The 16,978-nt window shown below is 59.6% G+C and overlaps 1 protein-coding gene across 3 annotated transcripts; it reads right to left on the reverse strand.

Moving 5' to 3' along the window:
• Positions 1-413: 413 nt before the first annotated feature.
• RASGRP2 (RAS guanyl releasing protein 2) lies at positions 414-15,760 on the reverse strand. 3 transcript variants are annotated; one of them, XM_074958025.1, is made up of 17 exons: positions 15,598-15,760; positions 12,524-12,727; positions 10,986-11,088; positions 8,310-8,372; positions 7,895-8,026; positions 7,212-7,362; positions 6,809-6,982; positions 6,497-6,613; positions 5,929-6,210; positions 5,601-5,678; positions 5,092-5,214; positions 4,510-4,625; positions 3,927-4,068; positions 2,816-2,852; positions 2,216-2,374; positions 1,318-1,386; positions 414-1,173 (listed from the first exon to the last, which is right to left on the reverse strand). In XM_074958025.1, exons 2-16 carry the CDS (start codon positions 12,594-12,596, stop codon positions 1,328-1,330), a joined length of 1,809 nt encoding a protein of 602 aa, XP_074814126.1. In that variant the 5' UTR covers positions 12,597-12,727; positions 15,598-15,760; the 3' UTR covers positions 414-1,173; positions 1,318-1,327. The 3 variants fall into 3 exon arrangements, with proteins under 3 accessions (XP_074814126.1, XP_074814123.1, XP_074814124.1); XM_074958022.1 differs by having other exon boundaries at positions 415-1,173; positions 5,589-5,678; XM_074958023.1 differs by lacking the exon at positions 15,598-15,760 and adding an exon at positions 14,080-14,749 and having other exon boundaries at positions 415-1,173; positions 5,589-5,678.
• Between the last annotated feature and the right edge of the window lie 1,218 nt (positions 15,761-16,978).

Consider the following 16,978-nt stretch of genomic DNA (forward strand, 5'->3'; position numbering starts at 1 on the left):
TTCCTCTTCCCGTGTCACTGCGACACAAATAACCAGGCATGGTAGAGGGGCAGGCGTCTGGGAACAGGAGCTGGAGGGGAGAACGCTCCCGCTCTTACACACAGCAGGGCTCACCCCGCTGGCAGGGGGCAGCGGGGAGACACAGCTCCACTGACCAGGCCTCCTTCCCTCCAGCAGGGAGTGACAGGGACACAGTCTCATTCCTCCTTCCCACATCTGGAAATAGAACCCAGGAGTCCTGACCCCCAGCCCTCCCCACCCTCTAGTCATTAGACCCCACTCCCCTCCCGCTACTGGGAATAGAACCCAGGAGTCCTGACCCCCAGCCCCGCCATCTAACCACTAGACCCCATTCCGCTCCTAGCCATCCCTCAGCTCCAGAAGGCCAGGATATGCAGGGGGCGGGAAAGACGCAAAGATGGGGCTGGGGTCGGCAGGGGGCTCCCAGCATGAGCTGGGGGAGGGGCTGTGAGATAGACAGATGGACCCAAGTGGGGGACAGATGGGAACTGGGACCATTGGTTTTATTATATTTATTACATCTCTGATCCTGTTGTTAGGTACAAATATACACAGCAAGGAATCTGTACAGCCGGGATCACAGGGGAAGGGGGGTGTCCTGACTGGGACCCACGCCCCATCCTCCTGCTCCCACACCAACCCCCTGCACTCCCGCTCCATCATCGGCCACATACATCAGCCCCCAGGCAACCTCCTCTTCCTGCAGGGCAGGCGGGATACCGCAGGCAGCTTCTACCAGAGTAGGGGAAGTCCCCCCGCCCGCTCCCCATGGCCCCACACTGGAACCGGATGCTGGAGCGCATAAGGATGTGTTTGGGGGATGTCAGGCGAGATCTTACTAATTTCACAACCCCCTCCCCACGTTAACTCATGTCTTCATCCCTCATTAATAGAACCCAGGAGCCCTGACATGCAGCCACCTCCCCGTCCCCTCAACCAGTAAAGGATCTATCCAACTGCCCCCAAAGCAGCTTCTGCACCCACTGGAAGGGCTGTCTCTCCCCCTTGGCCCATGCTTTCTCCCTTTGCCTCTTCTCTGTGTCACCCCACAGTGGGGGAGCCGGGAAGTCAGCTGGCAGATTTGTGGGGACAAGAGATCCCAGCTTGGGAGGAGTGGGAGGAAGAGCCACAGCTGGTGAGGAAGAGCAGACCCTAAAACACACAGAGTAGAGGGGTCAGACTAGCTCTAACTACTACAGCCCACTCCCCTCTCAGAGCCCAGAACAAAACCCTCAAGCCCTGCCCCCCACCCCTGCTCTACCCACTCGGCCCCCTTCCCTTCCCCACAGCTCTTACGTGTTTGTCTTTATAAATGGATGTCGAAAACCCCATCCTCCACATCCTGGACCTCCTCCTCCCGGATCTCTGCAGAGACACACATAGCTCCTTGTAGCTGCAAACCCCAAAGGAGCAGCCCACACTGCCACCACACGGGGGAGCCACTCGGCTAGGATTCATCATGGCCAGTACTCGCAATGCACTTTGACAAGCACAGACCCCTCCCCTGCACTGAGATACAGCCTCCTCTGGGGGGTGGGGGGCTGTTTGTACAGGGATCCCTCCCCTGGCGCTGAGATGTGACCAGCCCTGGGGGGGGGGGGGCGGCACGGGAGTTGTTTATACTGCTGTCCCTCATCCAGCACTAAGATGCAGCTGCCTCTGAGGTGGGGCACAGAAGCTGTTTATACAGGGATCCCTGACCTGGCACTGAGATGAGGCTGGCCCTGGGGTGAGGGCTGTTTATACTGCTGTCCCTCACCCAGCGCTGAGATGCAGCTGCCTCTGGGGTGGGATGCGGGGGCTGTGTAGACAGGAAGCCTGTGCGGAAGCAGGCTGGGATAACACAATGTGTTGGTTACCGGGGGCCCAGGATGGGGGTGTCTCAGAATAGCTGCCAGGGCTCAGAGCACCATCCCGCACCATCTGCAGTGACACAAACAGGAAACAGCATGGTGCAGTATTATGGGCCAGCACCGAGGCCTCCTCGGCGGGGTCAGGAAATCGCATGGAGGTGTTGTTATCGGGCTTGCAAGCTGGCTTCCGGCACAACACTGGGGCCATGGGGAGAGTGGGGGAGGGGCTAGCGTCAGGTCTCCTGGGTTCTCTCCCAGCTCTGGTCGGGGAGTGCTGGAGGGGCTGGGGTGGGCCCTCGGCTCTGGGCTAGGTGGGGTGGGGCGGCCCCCGGTGGCCATACCTGTGTGGCGCGGGGATCTGCAGGCCGAGCGGGGCAGTGAGAAGCTGAAGGAGCGGGTGGGGATGTGGGCAGGGCTGGCGAGGCTGAAACTCTTGGTCCGTTTGCGGCACTCCAGGGAGAGATGTTCCCGGCACTGCCTGTGGCAGTTCACGCCGCAGCCTGGGGGGCAACAAGGGAGGTTGGGGGGGTGGGCCCTGCAGCTCCCCTTCGTGCAACCCCCCATGGCCCCACACCTCCCCTAGTGCAGCCCAGGTCCCTCACACACCTCTATGGCTCCAGCTCCCCAATTTTCCCTCCACTCCCAGCTCCCCAGGTGCACCCCCAGCTCTCAATTCATCCCCCAGCTCCCCTGGTGCACCCCCACAGCCCAGCTCCCCAGTTCATGACCCAGTGACCCCAATGCACCCCTCCATCTTCTGCAAAGCATGCCCAACTCCCCCACAGCTCAACCCCCATGGCCCCACGCTTCCCTATATACCCCCAATGCACCCCTATCTCCAGAATACAGCTACCCACAGCCTCTCTCCCCCAGTGCAGCACCAGCTTCCCCCCAACCACTCATCATTTCCCCAGGCAACCCCCTCCCCCCCACATACTCACAGCGGCACTTGAACCCCTGTTTGTAGATTCCCAGTATCTGGGGAGAAAGATGCAAGGGGATGGGGTCAGCGAGGTGATGAGGGGAGGATGGGGGCGCATGCTCAGTTCCACTTTATGCATCCGATGAAGTGAGCTGTAGCTCACGAAAGCTTATGCTCAAATAAATTGGTTAGTCTCTAAGGTGCCACAAGTACTGCTTTTCTTTCTACTACAGCAGTCGAATCGCAACAGTTGAAATGAGCTAATTTCACAACATTTCATTTCAACTTTCTGTCCCAGTTCCAAGTGGATCTCAGGATCTCCCACGGAACAGACAATCCGAGAATCGACCAGTGCTGGTGAGGGGGACGAGCTGACACTGGGACACTTATCCCTGCTGTGATGCAGCTGACTCTGGGGTAGGAGGTGGGGGCTGTTTATACCGCTATCCCACAACCAGCACTAAGTCGCAGCTGCCTCTGGGGTGGGACACAGGGGCTGTGTCTACAGGGATTCCCTCACCAGGTGCTGAGATGCAGCTAGTCCTGGGGTGGGGTGCGTGGGCTGTTTATACAGGGATCCCTCAATGAGCACTGAGATGCAGCCGGCCTGAGGTGGGGGCTGCTTATACTGCTACCCCTCACCCAGCACTAAGTTGCAGCTGTCTCTGTGCGGGAACGGGGGCTGCTTACACAGGGATCCCTTGCACAGTTATCCCAGGATAAACGTGCCTTCCCTCCCATAGAACTCATCCTCTGAGAAGAGTGAAGCCCCTTTACCCCAGTCTAACTGGGCCCTCTCTGGGTGAAGGGGTTGTCCTGGGATAACTAGGCCTAGGCTAACTGTTGTGTGCTTCTGCGTCTCTTCAGTCGTCTCCCCTGCCCCTGCCCCAGGGATCTAACCCCCCCTTGGCCCTCTCTGTGGCCACACTAGTGAGGCATGACTTTCCCTCGTGGAATCGACCCCCATCATTATAGGGGAAAGGGAAAAGGGGGCACCCCTGTGGAACAAGCCCCCTAGTCTATGGAGGGTGGCCGTTTGTGGGTCCTGTGTTCTCACAGGGGGGCCCACAGAGGGCATCCCCCAGAGCAACCAGCCTCCTGCACCCTCCCAGGGGCCAGCAATGGCTCACCAGGCTCTTGCAGTGACGGCAGGACACGGGGTGCAGGAAGGTGGTCTCCTGGAAGCTGTGGATGAAGCCCATCTTCCCGTCCACCACAGCGCTGGACTTCATGAAGTACGAGATCATCTCCTCTCTGCTGATGCAGCCATCCCTGGGGGCACAAAGTATCAGGCTGGGAGACAGGGCGCCCAGGTCTGTGCCCGGCTTTGGGCGGGGAGTGGCGTTAGAGCAGGGCAACTGGGTGTCAGGGCATCCAGGTCTGTGCCAGGCTCTGGGCAGGGAGTGGGAGCCGGGGGAGTAGAGCTGGGGGGTTGGGAGTCAGGACGCCTGGGTCTGTGCTAGGCTCTGGGCAGGGAGTGGGGGCCAGAGGTGGGGGGCTGGGAGTCAGGGCACCTGGGTCTGTGCTAGGCTGTGGGTGGGGAGTGGGGACCAGGGGGGCAGAGCTGGGGGGCTGGGAGTCAGGACTCCCAAGTTCCAACAAAGAAGAAAGCATTACAGGGGATGAGGCTTCTAGGAGGAGGCCTGGCCCCAGTACCTCACCCCTCCTTCTGGTGTGAGGGGCCCGCGGGGTCCCCCCTTCCTGGGCACTCACTGGTTCTCATCCAGGTCCCCAAATTTGCACAGGTAGGGGAAGTTGTTGCGGATGATTTTGAACTCCTCCTGGGAGATGTGGCCGTCTCCGTCCACGTCGAAATTCCGGAACACGGACTGCAGGGGGCAGCAGAGAGCGGCGGGAGAGTCAGCCCGGCGATACGCTGCCCCCGGCTCAGGAACTGGGGCCGGGGGCGGGGGGGGCCTGCTGCAGCACCCCCCGGGCTCCCGGCTGCCAGCCCCGCGCCCGGGGCTTTGCTCCCGGCCTCAGCTCAGGGGCGGGTGGACAGGGTAAGGGGGCTGGCTTCCAGCCCCCCCCACTGTTAACAATGTTCCAGTGCCACTGGCCCCAGAACCTCCCACTTCCCCACGTGGCCTGCAGGGGGCAGCAGAGAGCAGAGGGAGGGTCATCCCTGGGGGTACGCCACCCCCTATGCAGCCCCAGAGGCCCCTCCACACGCATGGACTGCAGGGGGTAGCAGAGACTGGAGGAGGGCGTCAGCTCAAGGTACCCTGGCCTAACACACAGTCTCAGAGCGCCCACAGAAACGCAGACCATGGTGTCCAAGGCCCCCGCTCTCACCTCCACCATCTTCTCAATGTGTGTCCGCACCAGTGTCTGGTCCGGTTTGGGTTTCACAGCCAAGGCCCACTCGTCTATGTCAGCCGGTCGGCTTGGGGGGGAACAGGAGGTGGGGCTGGACGGCTGGATGGACAAAGAGACATATCCTCTGAGTGATCCCTTGGCCAGCGCTGAGATGCAACCACCTCTGGGGTGGAGTGCAGGGGCTGTTCAAACCGGAATCCCTCACCCAATGCTGCGGCCTCAGGGGCTGGTGCTGGACAGGTGTTAGTCAACATGTGGGACCCGGCAGCCCCCTCTCTCTGGACAGGAAGCTCAGCCCTCAGGGAGCAGAGCGGAAGGCAGCTGCGAATGCGCCTGAGAACCAGCTACTGGGGCCAGATGGGACAGAGACGCCATGGCCTGCTGCTCCCTCCCATTCCCCACAGGGAGGAACAGAGGGCTCATGGCCCGGGGGCGGGGGACGGGGCACAGGTCACACAGCATCGTGCACTCACACACGCACTCACGGCCGACTTGCCACGGGGCTCTCTCTGCAGCGACAGCTGGTAGATCTCCTCCTCCGTCTGGTACTGATCCAGCGACACCTGGGGAGGCACAGCCCATCAGACAGCGGGGGTGGGGGGTTCACCAGGAGCTGGCTGACAAGGTTGCCGTTGGCCTCAGAGAGCAGTTTGATGGTCTAGGGTACAGGGAGATACAGGGGGGGATGGGAGTGCAGTGGGGGTTGGGATGTAATGAGGGGTGCAGGGGGGGCTCCAGGAGTTGGGATGCCATGGGGGTGCAGTGAGGTCCAGGGGTGGGGTGCAATGGGGGGTCCGGGGGGCGGGGTCTCACCGTGAGCAGGTTGATGAGGTCCATGTTGGCCTCGAAGGGTGGTTTGATGCTCTGCACCAGCACCAGCTCGTTGAGGATCCCGAAGAGCTGCTGCATCTTGGTGCCGTTGACGCGGGTGCGGGCCCGGTCCAGCCAGTCGGGCAGCGCCACGTGCACGGCCACCAGATCCTTGAGGTGCACGCCCAGGATGGGGAAGCGGAAGCCGACGCACTCGGCCAGGCGGCGCCGGTAGCGGCTGTAGTTCCCCAACGAGGTCACCAGCTCTGTCATGGACTCCCACAGCTGGGAGGGATGGGGGGGGAGGGGTCAGGGGCTGGGCCCAGAGCAAGCCCCCAGCCTCGCCCCAGAGCTCCCCCAACCTCCCAACACCGCCCCAGACCCCAACCTCACCCCAGAGCTCCCCAACCCCTCAACACTTCCCCAGACCCCAACCCCCCCGAGACCCCAACCCCCCACCACTGCCCCTCGAGACCCCAACCCCACCCCAACCACCGGATTGTCATCCCACCCTCCAGCATTGCCCCAGCCCTTTGAGTATCCCACTTCCCCCCGGCCCTGCGCCCTGTACCTTGGTGGTCTCGGAGCTGACGTGGCTGTGGGTCTCTTTGAGGCGGGAGATGGAGCTGTGACTCAGCCCCCCCACCACAGCCATCAGCGTGTTGAAATTCTGCAGCTGCAGGAGCCTCTGCAGGGATGTCCAGCCGGAGGGGGGATCCAGCCGAGAGACAGTGGAGATCCATGGGGGAGAGAGAGGTCGGATTAGTTCCAAGGATGGAGGAGTGGGGCCCGGGGGGGGGGCATTCACACCTGGAGCCCAGCTGGGGCTCAGACTACAATGGGCCAGCAGGGGGCTGCGGGTCGGGATTGAGGGGCCCCTCACCTGTGCCACCAGGATGAAGCGGGTGATGACCTGCGCCCGCTGCTGGGCGGTCGGCTTGCTCAGCACCATGAGCTGCACCCACTGTGAGACGCTGTTGAAAAGGGTGATGAACCGCTCCAGGATGGGGTTGTCCACAGTGCAGCCGTGCATGACGAAGCTGTGATAGTCCTGGAACTGGGATGGAAACAGAGCGTCAGTGCCTGCCCCATGGGAGGGGGGAACATAGGGGGTGGGACAGTGCCTGCCCCATAGGGGGAATGGGAGGTTCAGTGCCTGCCCCATGGACATAGAGGGTGGGGAAGTGCCTGCCCCATGGGGGGAGGAAAGATCATTCCCAAAGCAGCCCTCCACCCCCAAGCAGCATCCCCAGCCCCATGGCAGCCGCAGGGTCTCCGCCCCGCACCAGGATCTTGCAGAAGGAGCGGTACTCCAGGTAGGTGAGATGCTCCGCCAGCTCGGAGGACTCCAGGTGGTCAAAGAGCAGCGACATCTTGCGTTTCTTCGGGGCCACCGGGTTGCGCTGGGTCACTTGGCGCTTCCACTTGTAAGTAGGGCTGGGGGGGGGCACAGTCAAGGGGGGTATGTCAGAGCCAAGCCAGTCTTTGCACCCAAACCGCTGGCACACGCTCTTCCTGCATACGTATGCACAGCCAAGAGACTCCTGCGTGCTCCCACACCCCGTGCACACATGTCCCATGCGCGCACACACACACCATGTGCAAACACATGCCTCATACACTCCCACACACACACACACACACACCCCTCATGCACTCCCACACACACCATGTGCACACACATGTCCTGGGCACTCCCATGTGCACGTCCCACTCATGCCCACACAAACATACCCCATGCACTCCCACACACACCTGCACCATGCACACTCACAGGCATGCACTGGAACACCCCTGTGCTCATGCTTGTGCCCTCGCTCAGACCCGCTCCTCAGTCCTCCTCAGCCCATGCAGGCCCCCTGCTCTCACACAGCTGCTCTGGGACACCTCACCCTCATCCCTGACCCTCCCATTCCCCCAGCTCCCCACCACCTCCCCCACCCCCCATGCTTCCGCCCCCATCACATACACATTCTCAATGTCGATGAGGTTGCTGTGGCGCCGGTTCCCCTCACGGCCCAGAACCTCCTTTAGCTCCTTGATCTGCTCTGCTAGCTCCGGGTTCAAATCAAACTCTGCCGGGAATGCCGAGATCCAGTACCTGGGGAGGGGGAAGGGGTAACGACAGCCAACACCCGGAATACAGCCGCCTCTGGGGTGGGGCACAGGGACTGTCTGTACAGGGATCCCTCACCCAGCACTGAGATGCAGCCACCTCTGGGTTGGGGAACAGAGGCAGTTTACTCAGGGATCCCTCACCCGCTGGAAAGATGCCCTATGTTGAGCCCCCTGCAGCCCTGTGCCCCTGAATGCTGCACTGGGGCCAGCTCTGCCCCTGAGGTTTGAGGATGCTGCCCTGAAATGTGGGGCTCCTCCGGACTCACCTCACCAGGTGGCAGGTTTTCACCTGCAGGGAGCTGCTTTCTGAGCTACGAGACTCTTGGTAGGTGCAAGGGCAGAGTTAAGGCGAATTCCACATTGCAGGCACTGGAGACTGGGGGAGTGGGGAGAAAGGGGGAGGAGCTGGGGGTGGAGCTGGGCCATGGATTTAGGGCCCTTGGACCAGGCTGGGAGGAGTCAGCGTTCTAGAATCACAGCAGTGCGGGCCTGGAAGGGACCTCTGGAGGTCACCGAGTCCAGCCCCCTGCGCTGAGGCAGGACCAAGCAAACCCAGAGCATCCCTGACAGGTGTTTGTTCCACCTGTTCTTACCACCTCCAGTGATGGGGAGTCCGCAACCAGAGCTTAACTAGCCTGAGAAAGTGTTTCCTAAAATCTAACCTACTTCTCCCTTGCTGCAGATTAAGCCTATGACATCTGGTCCTACCTCCAGTGGACGTGGAGAACAGCTGACCACCATCCTCTTCAGAACAGCCCTGAAGATATTGGAAGACTCTTAGCAGGTGTCCCCCTCTTTTCTCAAGCCTAAAGATGCTCAGCTTTTTAGCCTTTCCTCCCAGGGCAGGTTTTTAGACCATTTATCATTTTTGTTGCTCTCCTCTTGACGCTCTGCAGTTTCTCCACAGCTCTCCTAAAGCCTGGCACCCAAACCTGGACGCTGTACTCCAGCTGAGGCCTCCCCAGTGCCGAGTAACATCTCCCGTGTCTTACATACGACTCTCCCGTTAACACAGCCCAGACAATAACAGGCTTTTCCACAACATCATCACACTGTTGGCTCAGATTCCCTTGATGAGCCAACCCCTAGATCCTTTTCAAGAGGACTGTCACCTAGCCAGTCTTTCCCAGTTTTGTGATTTCTCCTTCCTCAGTGCAGTCCTTTGCACTTGTCTTTACTGAATTTTATCTTGTTGCGTTCAGACCAATTCTCCAATTTCTCAAGGTCATTCTGAATTCTAATCCTGTCCTCCAAAGTGCTCACAACCCCCACAGCTTAGTGTCATCCGCCATTTTTATAAGCCTACTCTGCGCACTGCATCATCCAAGTCATTAATGAAAATATTGACTAGCCCCAGACCCAGGACTAACCCCTCTGGGACCCCACTCGATACATCCTCCCATTTTGATGGAGAACAATTGATAGACTGTCCTCAAAGAGCAGCTTTCAACCAGTTCTGCACCCACCTTATAGCAATTTCATCTTGACAATATTTCCCTAGTCTGCTTATGAGAATGGGGGACTGGGTCTGTAGCTCACGAAAGCTTATGCTCAAATAAATTTGTTAGTCTCTAAGGTGCCACAAGTCCTCCGGTTCTTTTTACTAAAATCAAGATCTATCTGTCTCCTGCTTCCCCCCCAGACATTAGGCCAGTGACCCTGTCAAAGAAGGATATTAGGCTGGTTTGGCAGGATTTGCTATTGACAAACCCATGCTGGTTATTCCTTATAACCCTATTATCCTCCAGGGACTTACAAACTGATTGTTCAATAATTTGTTCCAGTATCTTGCAGGTATGGAAGTTAGGCTGCCTGGTCTATAATCCCTGGGGTCCTCTCAGTTTCCCCTGTTTCCCCTGCTATGTCTGCCCTTTTCCAGTCCCCGGGGACCTCACCCGTCTTCCATTTCTCAAAGACAATCGCTAACAGCTCCCAGATTGCTTCAGCTCCTTCCTTAAGTATCCGAGGGTGAATTGCACCAGTCCCTGCCAACCTGAATAGGTCGAACTCCTCTAAATACTCTTTAACCTCCTCTTTCCCTCTCTGGTCTGCGTTCCTCCCCCTTGTTGTTAATATTCGTTGTGCTGAGTAGCTGTCACCATTAACCGTTTTAGTGAAGACCGAAGCAAAATAGGCATTAATCCCCCCACCTTTCTTGATGCCATCAATTAGCTTGCCTTCCTCAGGAAGCAGCGGACCTGCACTTTCCTTCATCTTTCTCTTGCTCCCAAGGTATTTAAAGAACCTCTTCCGACTGCCTTTCTGTAACTCATTTTGCGCCTTAGCCTCTCGGATTTTGCCCCTACCTGCTGGTGCAATTCTTCTGTGCTCCTCCTTGACAACCTGTCCACATTTCCACTTATTGAGGGATTCTTCCTTACTTTTAAGATTGTTAAAGAGCTCCAGAGGGAGCCACCTCGGCCTTTTCCTGTCTTCCCTTCGCACCAGGCTAGTTTGCTGTTGTGCCTTTAACACTGTCTAGCTGAGAAACTTCCAGTTCTTTTTTCCTTCGATTTGCTTCCCCCGGGACCTTAGCTCCCAGTTCTCTGATCTGTTGAAGTCTGTTTTTTTCTGAAGCCCATTGTCCTGATTCTGCTGCCCCCTCTCCTTCCTTTTCTTAGAGTCATGAAATGGTGTCATTTCAGGGTCAGTTTCACCCAGATTGCCTTCCTCTTTCCCATGCACAACCAATTCCGCCCTGTTGGTCTGAGATGTATGTGGACTGCCCTGGTGCTGCAGGGGTCCCATGGAGAGCCCCAGCCCAGGGAGACAGCCAGCTAGCAGAATAAGCCAGCTCTGTCCAGGGATATGTGCATTGTGAAGGGAGGGGGTGCCCAGGAGGGAAAGGGGGGCAGTAGGGTGCCCCAAGGCAGGTTGGTGGGGTGAATGAGGGCAGGAGGGAAGGAGCTGCAGGAAGGGGGGTGGAGGGCTCACAAGGATATATGCGCAGCAGCTTGGCGGCCAGGTGGGAGGAGGGGATGTACCAAGGATGCATCATCAGGAACATTCGCACCAGTTGGGGGTCCCGCACCTTCCCCTCATCATCTGCAAGAGAGAGTAGGCCCTGCTCAGAGATCCCACAACCCCCCAAAGACCCCCCCATAACCTCCCACCCCGCTCAGTGATTCTGCAACCCCCCCACCCTGCTCAGACCCCCCGCTACTCAGAGACACCCCCCTGCAACACCACTCAGACCCACCCCATTACTCAGACACCCCGCAAACCCCCACCCTGCTCAGAGATCCCACAACCCCCCATCCCCTCAGAGATCCCCTCACAACTTCCCACCCCACTCAGAGACCTCCCGCAACCCCCCACCCTGATCAGACCCCCCCCCACTACTCAGAGACCCCACACAACCCCCCACCCCACTCAGACCCACCCCATTACTCAGAGACACCTCCCCCCGCAACTCCCCACCCTACTCAGAGATCCCGCAACCCCCCACCCTGCTCAGAGACCTCCCACAACCCCCCACCCCGCTCAGAGACCCCCACACTACTCAGAGACCCCCCTACAGCTCCCCACCCTGTTCAGAGACCCCTACAGACTCTCAGCCTGCTCAGACACCCCCTACCTCGCTCAGAAGCCCCCCCACAAACCCCACCCTGCTCAGAGACTCCCTACAGACTCTGTCTGCTCAGAGACTCCCCACCCCACTCAGAGACCCCGCCCTGCTCAGAAACCAGCACAACCCCTCACTCTGCTCAGAGATCTTCCACCCCAGTCAGAGATCCCCCACAACCCTTCACCCCACCCACACAGAGACCCCCTACAACCCAACTCGCTCAGAGACCCCTACTGACTCCCCAACCCAGAGACCCCAGTGACCCCCTCCCCCGCTCAGCACCCCCTGTTAACCCCCGCAAAGCACTCAGGGTACATCTGCACAACCTTTGGCAGTGAGGCTCAGAGCCCGGGTTGCAGACTTGCAGACATTGCTGGGCAGACATCACTGTGTGGACATCGCGGCTGGGGCTGTGAAGCCTGGGGGCGGGGATCTCCAGCCCAGGTCACAGTGTCTACACAGCTATTCTTAGCCCCGGGGCACGAGCCCCAGGACCCTGCATCTGTTGCCCAGGCTCCGAGACTCGCTGCGTGGCTGGCGCTCACCATGGGGACGTAGCCACAGAGACACCCCCCCCGCCACTCAGCAACCCCTACGGACCCTGCTCCCTGCAGCACAGCGTCCCCTAGCCCCTCACTGGGGTCAGCACTGATTACAAGGGGAGGGCACCCCCTGCTGAGCCCCTGCCCCACTCCCTGCAGCAGAGCGCCCTTTAGGGGTCAGGACAAGTGACCGTATAGGTTGAAGAAAACCCCAAAGCCACAGCCTGACCGCAGCCCCTTGGGCAGCCCCAGCCCTCCATATGCCACCTCCTCAGATTCACACCTCACCTCACCTCTTACCAGTCACCTGCACCAACAATCCCTTCTCCCCACACATGCGCCAAAATAACAGCTCCCCCCACTGCATTACCAAAGGCCTCAATGCAGCCCTGTAGCAGCTCCTCAACTGTACAACCCTTGTCCAGGTCCAGCGTCTCGCTCATCTCTGCTCCCCCCGTGCCGGCCAGCTCCCCCTCTGCCAGCCTGGGGTCCCACCGCAGACAGGTGCTGCCCAGCTCAGGGGCAATGTATCAGCGGCCCCCTAAGATCAGGGATCCCTTCTGAGAACCTGCCACTGAAAGAGGAGATGGGGCTAGAGTTATAAACTCTTACCAAGATGCAGCTGCCTCTGGGGCAGGGCAGCCATTTCTACAGAGATCACTTGCCTGAGGCTCACTGGGGTCAGCGCTGCCCCAGAGGGGTAGTTGCAGAGATCAGCCAAGGGAGGCCGTCCAGGGTAGGGTGTCTCTGTCCCCTTTGCCCTAACGCTGTGAACGCTGGGGGAGGGAGAGTTTATTGCAAAACAAAACAGCTAGAGAATTTTGGGTAAAGTTGCAAAATGTTTTCTCCATCCTTGCTTCCTCCTTTGGCTCGGGTCAGAGACGGGCCCTGCTTTGCCTCTGGGAGTGTAGAAGTATGGGACACGGGGCCTTTCCCCTCCAGGGAGCACAGACTACGATTTGGCTCTGGGGTGGGGAGACTGGCTGGCTCGGGGATGGGGGGAATGAGACATGGGGCTTCCCCCTCTAAGTTACAGCCTCCCACTTTGATGCTACAAACACACAGCATGTGCAACCTCACAACATCCCAGCAGGAAAACCTGCAGCAGAGAGATTAGCCCGTGATCACAGAGTGGGGAAATAGAACGCAGGAGTCCTGGCTCCCCAGCCCCCCCTGCTCTACCCCACTGGACCCTTCTCTCCACCCAGAGCTGGGGACAAAACCCAGGTGTCCTGGAACCCAGCCCCAAGTCCTTCTGACCTTGCACAAAGCCCGAAGGAGTAGCCCCTGCAGCTGAGGCCCGCTGAGCTATTCTGAGCCCTTTGGCTGTTAAAGGACCGGGATGGAATTTATAAGTGGCCTTTTGCATAGTAACATCGCCTAGAGGGTAAGGAGAGGCAGGGGGCTGTCTGCTCTTTGGTTGGGGGGCTGTAAAGAGGGGGTGATCCTAGGTGGAAAGCAAGTTCCCAGGCTCTATCCCCCCCGTTAAAGGTATCTGAGGATTAAACATGACAACAGGGGATTGGGTTAGATCCAGAGCAAAGGAATGTTTGGAGAGAGATGAAGGACCCAGGAATCCGGCCACAATGACTCAGGCTGAGAGATTAATTTAGACAAGGGATCACATCTCGGGAATTCGAGCCACACTGTGTGCGGAGCTGGAATCTAGGGAACGGCTCCTGATGGATTAGCAATCGGGGGGGGGGGGGATCAGGGGCCTGGTGTGCAAGGTGCTGTGGTGGCATCCGTATCTGAGATCCAGTGGGAATGGGTTTAGATCGGTGTTGTAAATCCCTGCATAAACAGCACCTCCCCAGACGTGGCTGCATTTCAGCACCAGGCAAGGGATCCCTTTGTGTAATTGCTCTGTAGTAAGACAAGATTATTATTAATCTTTTAAGACAAGCTTTTGTATGTGCAACTTACCACGCTGTAAATTGAGGGTTGGGATTTCTTGCGGTGTTATTTTTAGGCGGCTTTTTGTTCATGGTTAGTTAGAAGACGAATAGAAGCAACCAGTGAGCGAGCTGAGTGGGGAGGACTGAACGGAAGGCGTTTGGGGGGACGGTCCCTCTTTTCCATCTGGCTGTTTGTTTGCCCAGCACCTCCTACTAACTGCAGGTCTCTCACATACACACCAGCCACGTTGCAAAACATCAATCAAAATACAGTGTTGCCAAATGTCAGTTGCCTCACAGTCACCTCTGGGATAAACACGCACCACCACACGCACTGTATGCAGCATAAACACACAGTCGCACTGCACGCACAGACACTAGCACACTGTGTGTGGCAGAAAGCTTTGCCAAGACATAGCTCTGCTGCACGCATGATACCACACTGCACACGCCTGCTGCATAGTGTACTGTGCACACACAGACATACACGTTCAGCCATGCTGCATGCACTATCCTGCACTGCACACACCTCGACCATAGTGCAGTGTGTGCACAGACACACACACGGCCATGTTGCATGCACTATACCGCAGTGCACACACCTAGCCTATAGTGTACTGTGCGCACACAGACACAACCATGCTGAACCCAGAATGAAACCCTATCATTGCACAGCCTGTTGGCACCCACACACAGCCCTGGGCTATGGGTCCCAGCTGCCTGGGGGACAAGGACCCTTTTTATCGTCCTCCCGTATCTCAGCCAGGCCTCTGAGCTTTTATTAGCCACAATACAGCAGGGGGTCACCCCACCCCAGTGATGTGGGCCCCACTCTTAGGTGAGGACCACTAAGCTATGGCTCTAAGGCACCTGCTCCCTGCCCCATCACTGCCTTTAGAGCCCCCCCATTAGCCATCCATTATGCCCCCAAGTGCACCCGCCACCCTTCCAACCCCATTCAGCCCCCCAATTAAGTGGGGGTTATAACCCAAGGCACTGCCAGCTCAGCCATCCCCAAATTGGGTGTGGCAGCAGGGAGAGCCCCACACACACACATACACAGAGAACCCCCACGTGCCTCCCTTGCGTGTGTGAGGGGGGAGGGAAGTGCAGTCCCTTCCCCCACCAGCCAGGGCACCAGGGGCAGGAGAGGGGGTGGTGTGATGGGGGGAGTGGGTGGGGGTGCGACGGGGCAGGGGGAGCAGGGTGACAAGGCTGGTGTGAGGGGGGCAGTGTGATGGGTGAAGTGGGCAGGAAGGGTGGCGTGAAGGGGGCAGGAGGGTTGGTGTGATGGGGCAGGGGGATGGGGGGGGGGAAATCGATGTGACCAGAGCCGCCCGGCTAGAGACACAGGGGCTTGAGCCCCGGTACACTCGTCTCACAGGTGGGAGTGACTTTCGCTCCCTGGGGCCCTGGGTCCGATCGGGGCCGGCGCCCCCTAGAGGGGCAGCCCTGTCCCGCTCCCCGGCCCCCGAGCAGCCAGCCCCCCGCCCCGGGGCCGGCGCCCCCTAGAGGGGCAGGCCCGGCTCCCCCCCGCGCGGCTCACCCGGCTCCGCTCTGCTCCTGCGCTGGGCGATATTCAAACGCGGCCGGGCTGCACAATGCGGCTTGTGTCTCCTTATCACCCCCCCGCCCCGACTTCCTCCTGCTGCCGGCTCCGGGAGGGTCGTGCGGGTCCAAACGCCGCCTGCTCCGCCCGGCGCATGGAGCGCCCCGGCCGGGCCGCCTGCCCCGCAGCTGGGGGGCGCAGCAGGCGATGGGGGGGCTGGGCTGGGGGCGGGGGGGGGCGCACGCACCCTTCGTTCACACCGACGGTTGCTCGCCCGGCCCTCTTCCCCCCCCTCCTACCCCGCGCCCCCCCCCCGGGAGCCCCAGGCCGCAGGTGCCACTGCGGAATTCTTAACCCCTCCTGTGCCGGGGGCGCTGCCCTCACCCAGCGCCACTGGGGAGGGGGCTCAGAGCAAAGCGGGGAGCAGCCCCCGCCTGTTCCGTGTGCACCAGTTACTCTGGGAAGGGGCATCTCTGGGGACCCCCAGCTTCTCCCCCTAGTCTCATGTGCATGAGCTAATCTGGGGGGCGATTGGGGGGTAATAGAGCAAAGGAGGTGGGGTGACTGGAACTCTCCCATCCCCCGCACTGCGGGCAAACACCGCGGGGGGGGGGTTGCTAGGCCCTATGTTACTCAGCCATAGGCTGGGCAGTTCCGGGAGGGGGCAGGGGCCACTGGGTTAGTCCAGACCCTGACGCCCACTCATGGGGTGGGGGGAGCCCGACGCTGCAACCAGCTCCAACAATAGCCTGTTATCATAGCAACCAGCCCCACAGGACGGGGAATGGGGACCCTGGCAGTGGCTGTGGGTGCTGGGCTGAGCAGGTGGGGGATGGGGCGAGCTGGTCTCAGCCTCACACCCCACCCCCAGCCCAAGGAGTGTCAGTGTCACCCTCTCCCCCTCCGGCCCAGCCAGCTGCAGCATCGTCCACCCCTCCCCCCTTCAGGCCCAGATTGTCAGCCCCTGAACCCCATTTTAGCACCCAGCTGCCCATCAGTAATCATGGAGAACAGTCTCCGCCCCTTCGCTGGGGCACCATGCCGGACAGGGTGGAGCAGCCTGAGTGGGGGGGGAAGTGGTCTGTGGTTGAACAGAAACGCCATGCACGTTTCTGTGGCTGGCAAACAGTCCTAAACTCTAGGGCAGGGTGGGGAACACCCTTCCCCACCCCTTTCCCATCCCCCCTCTGGATTGAGTGCATGTCTCCCCAAGAGTCAAAACTTGCTCGCTCACTGACCTAGAAGAGCAGGTGCAACTGCAGTGCATTGCTGGGTGTGCAGGGCTGTCCTAGATCCTGAGCCCCACCCCCCCGGAAGGGGTGGGGGCAGTGCCACAGTGCTTGCTAAGGGGTTGTAGCCCCACCTGTGCAGTGGGGCA

This window comes from Natator depressus, chromosome 7 (genome assembly GCF_965152275.1).
Source record: "Natator depressus isolate rNatDep1 chromosome 7, rNatDep2.hap1, whole genome shotgun sequence".
NCBI lineage: Eukaryota > Metazoa > Chordata > Testudines > Cheloniidae > Natator > Natator depressus.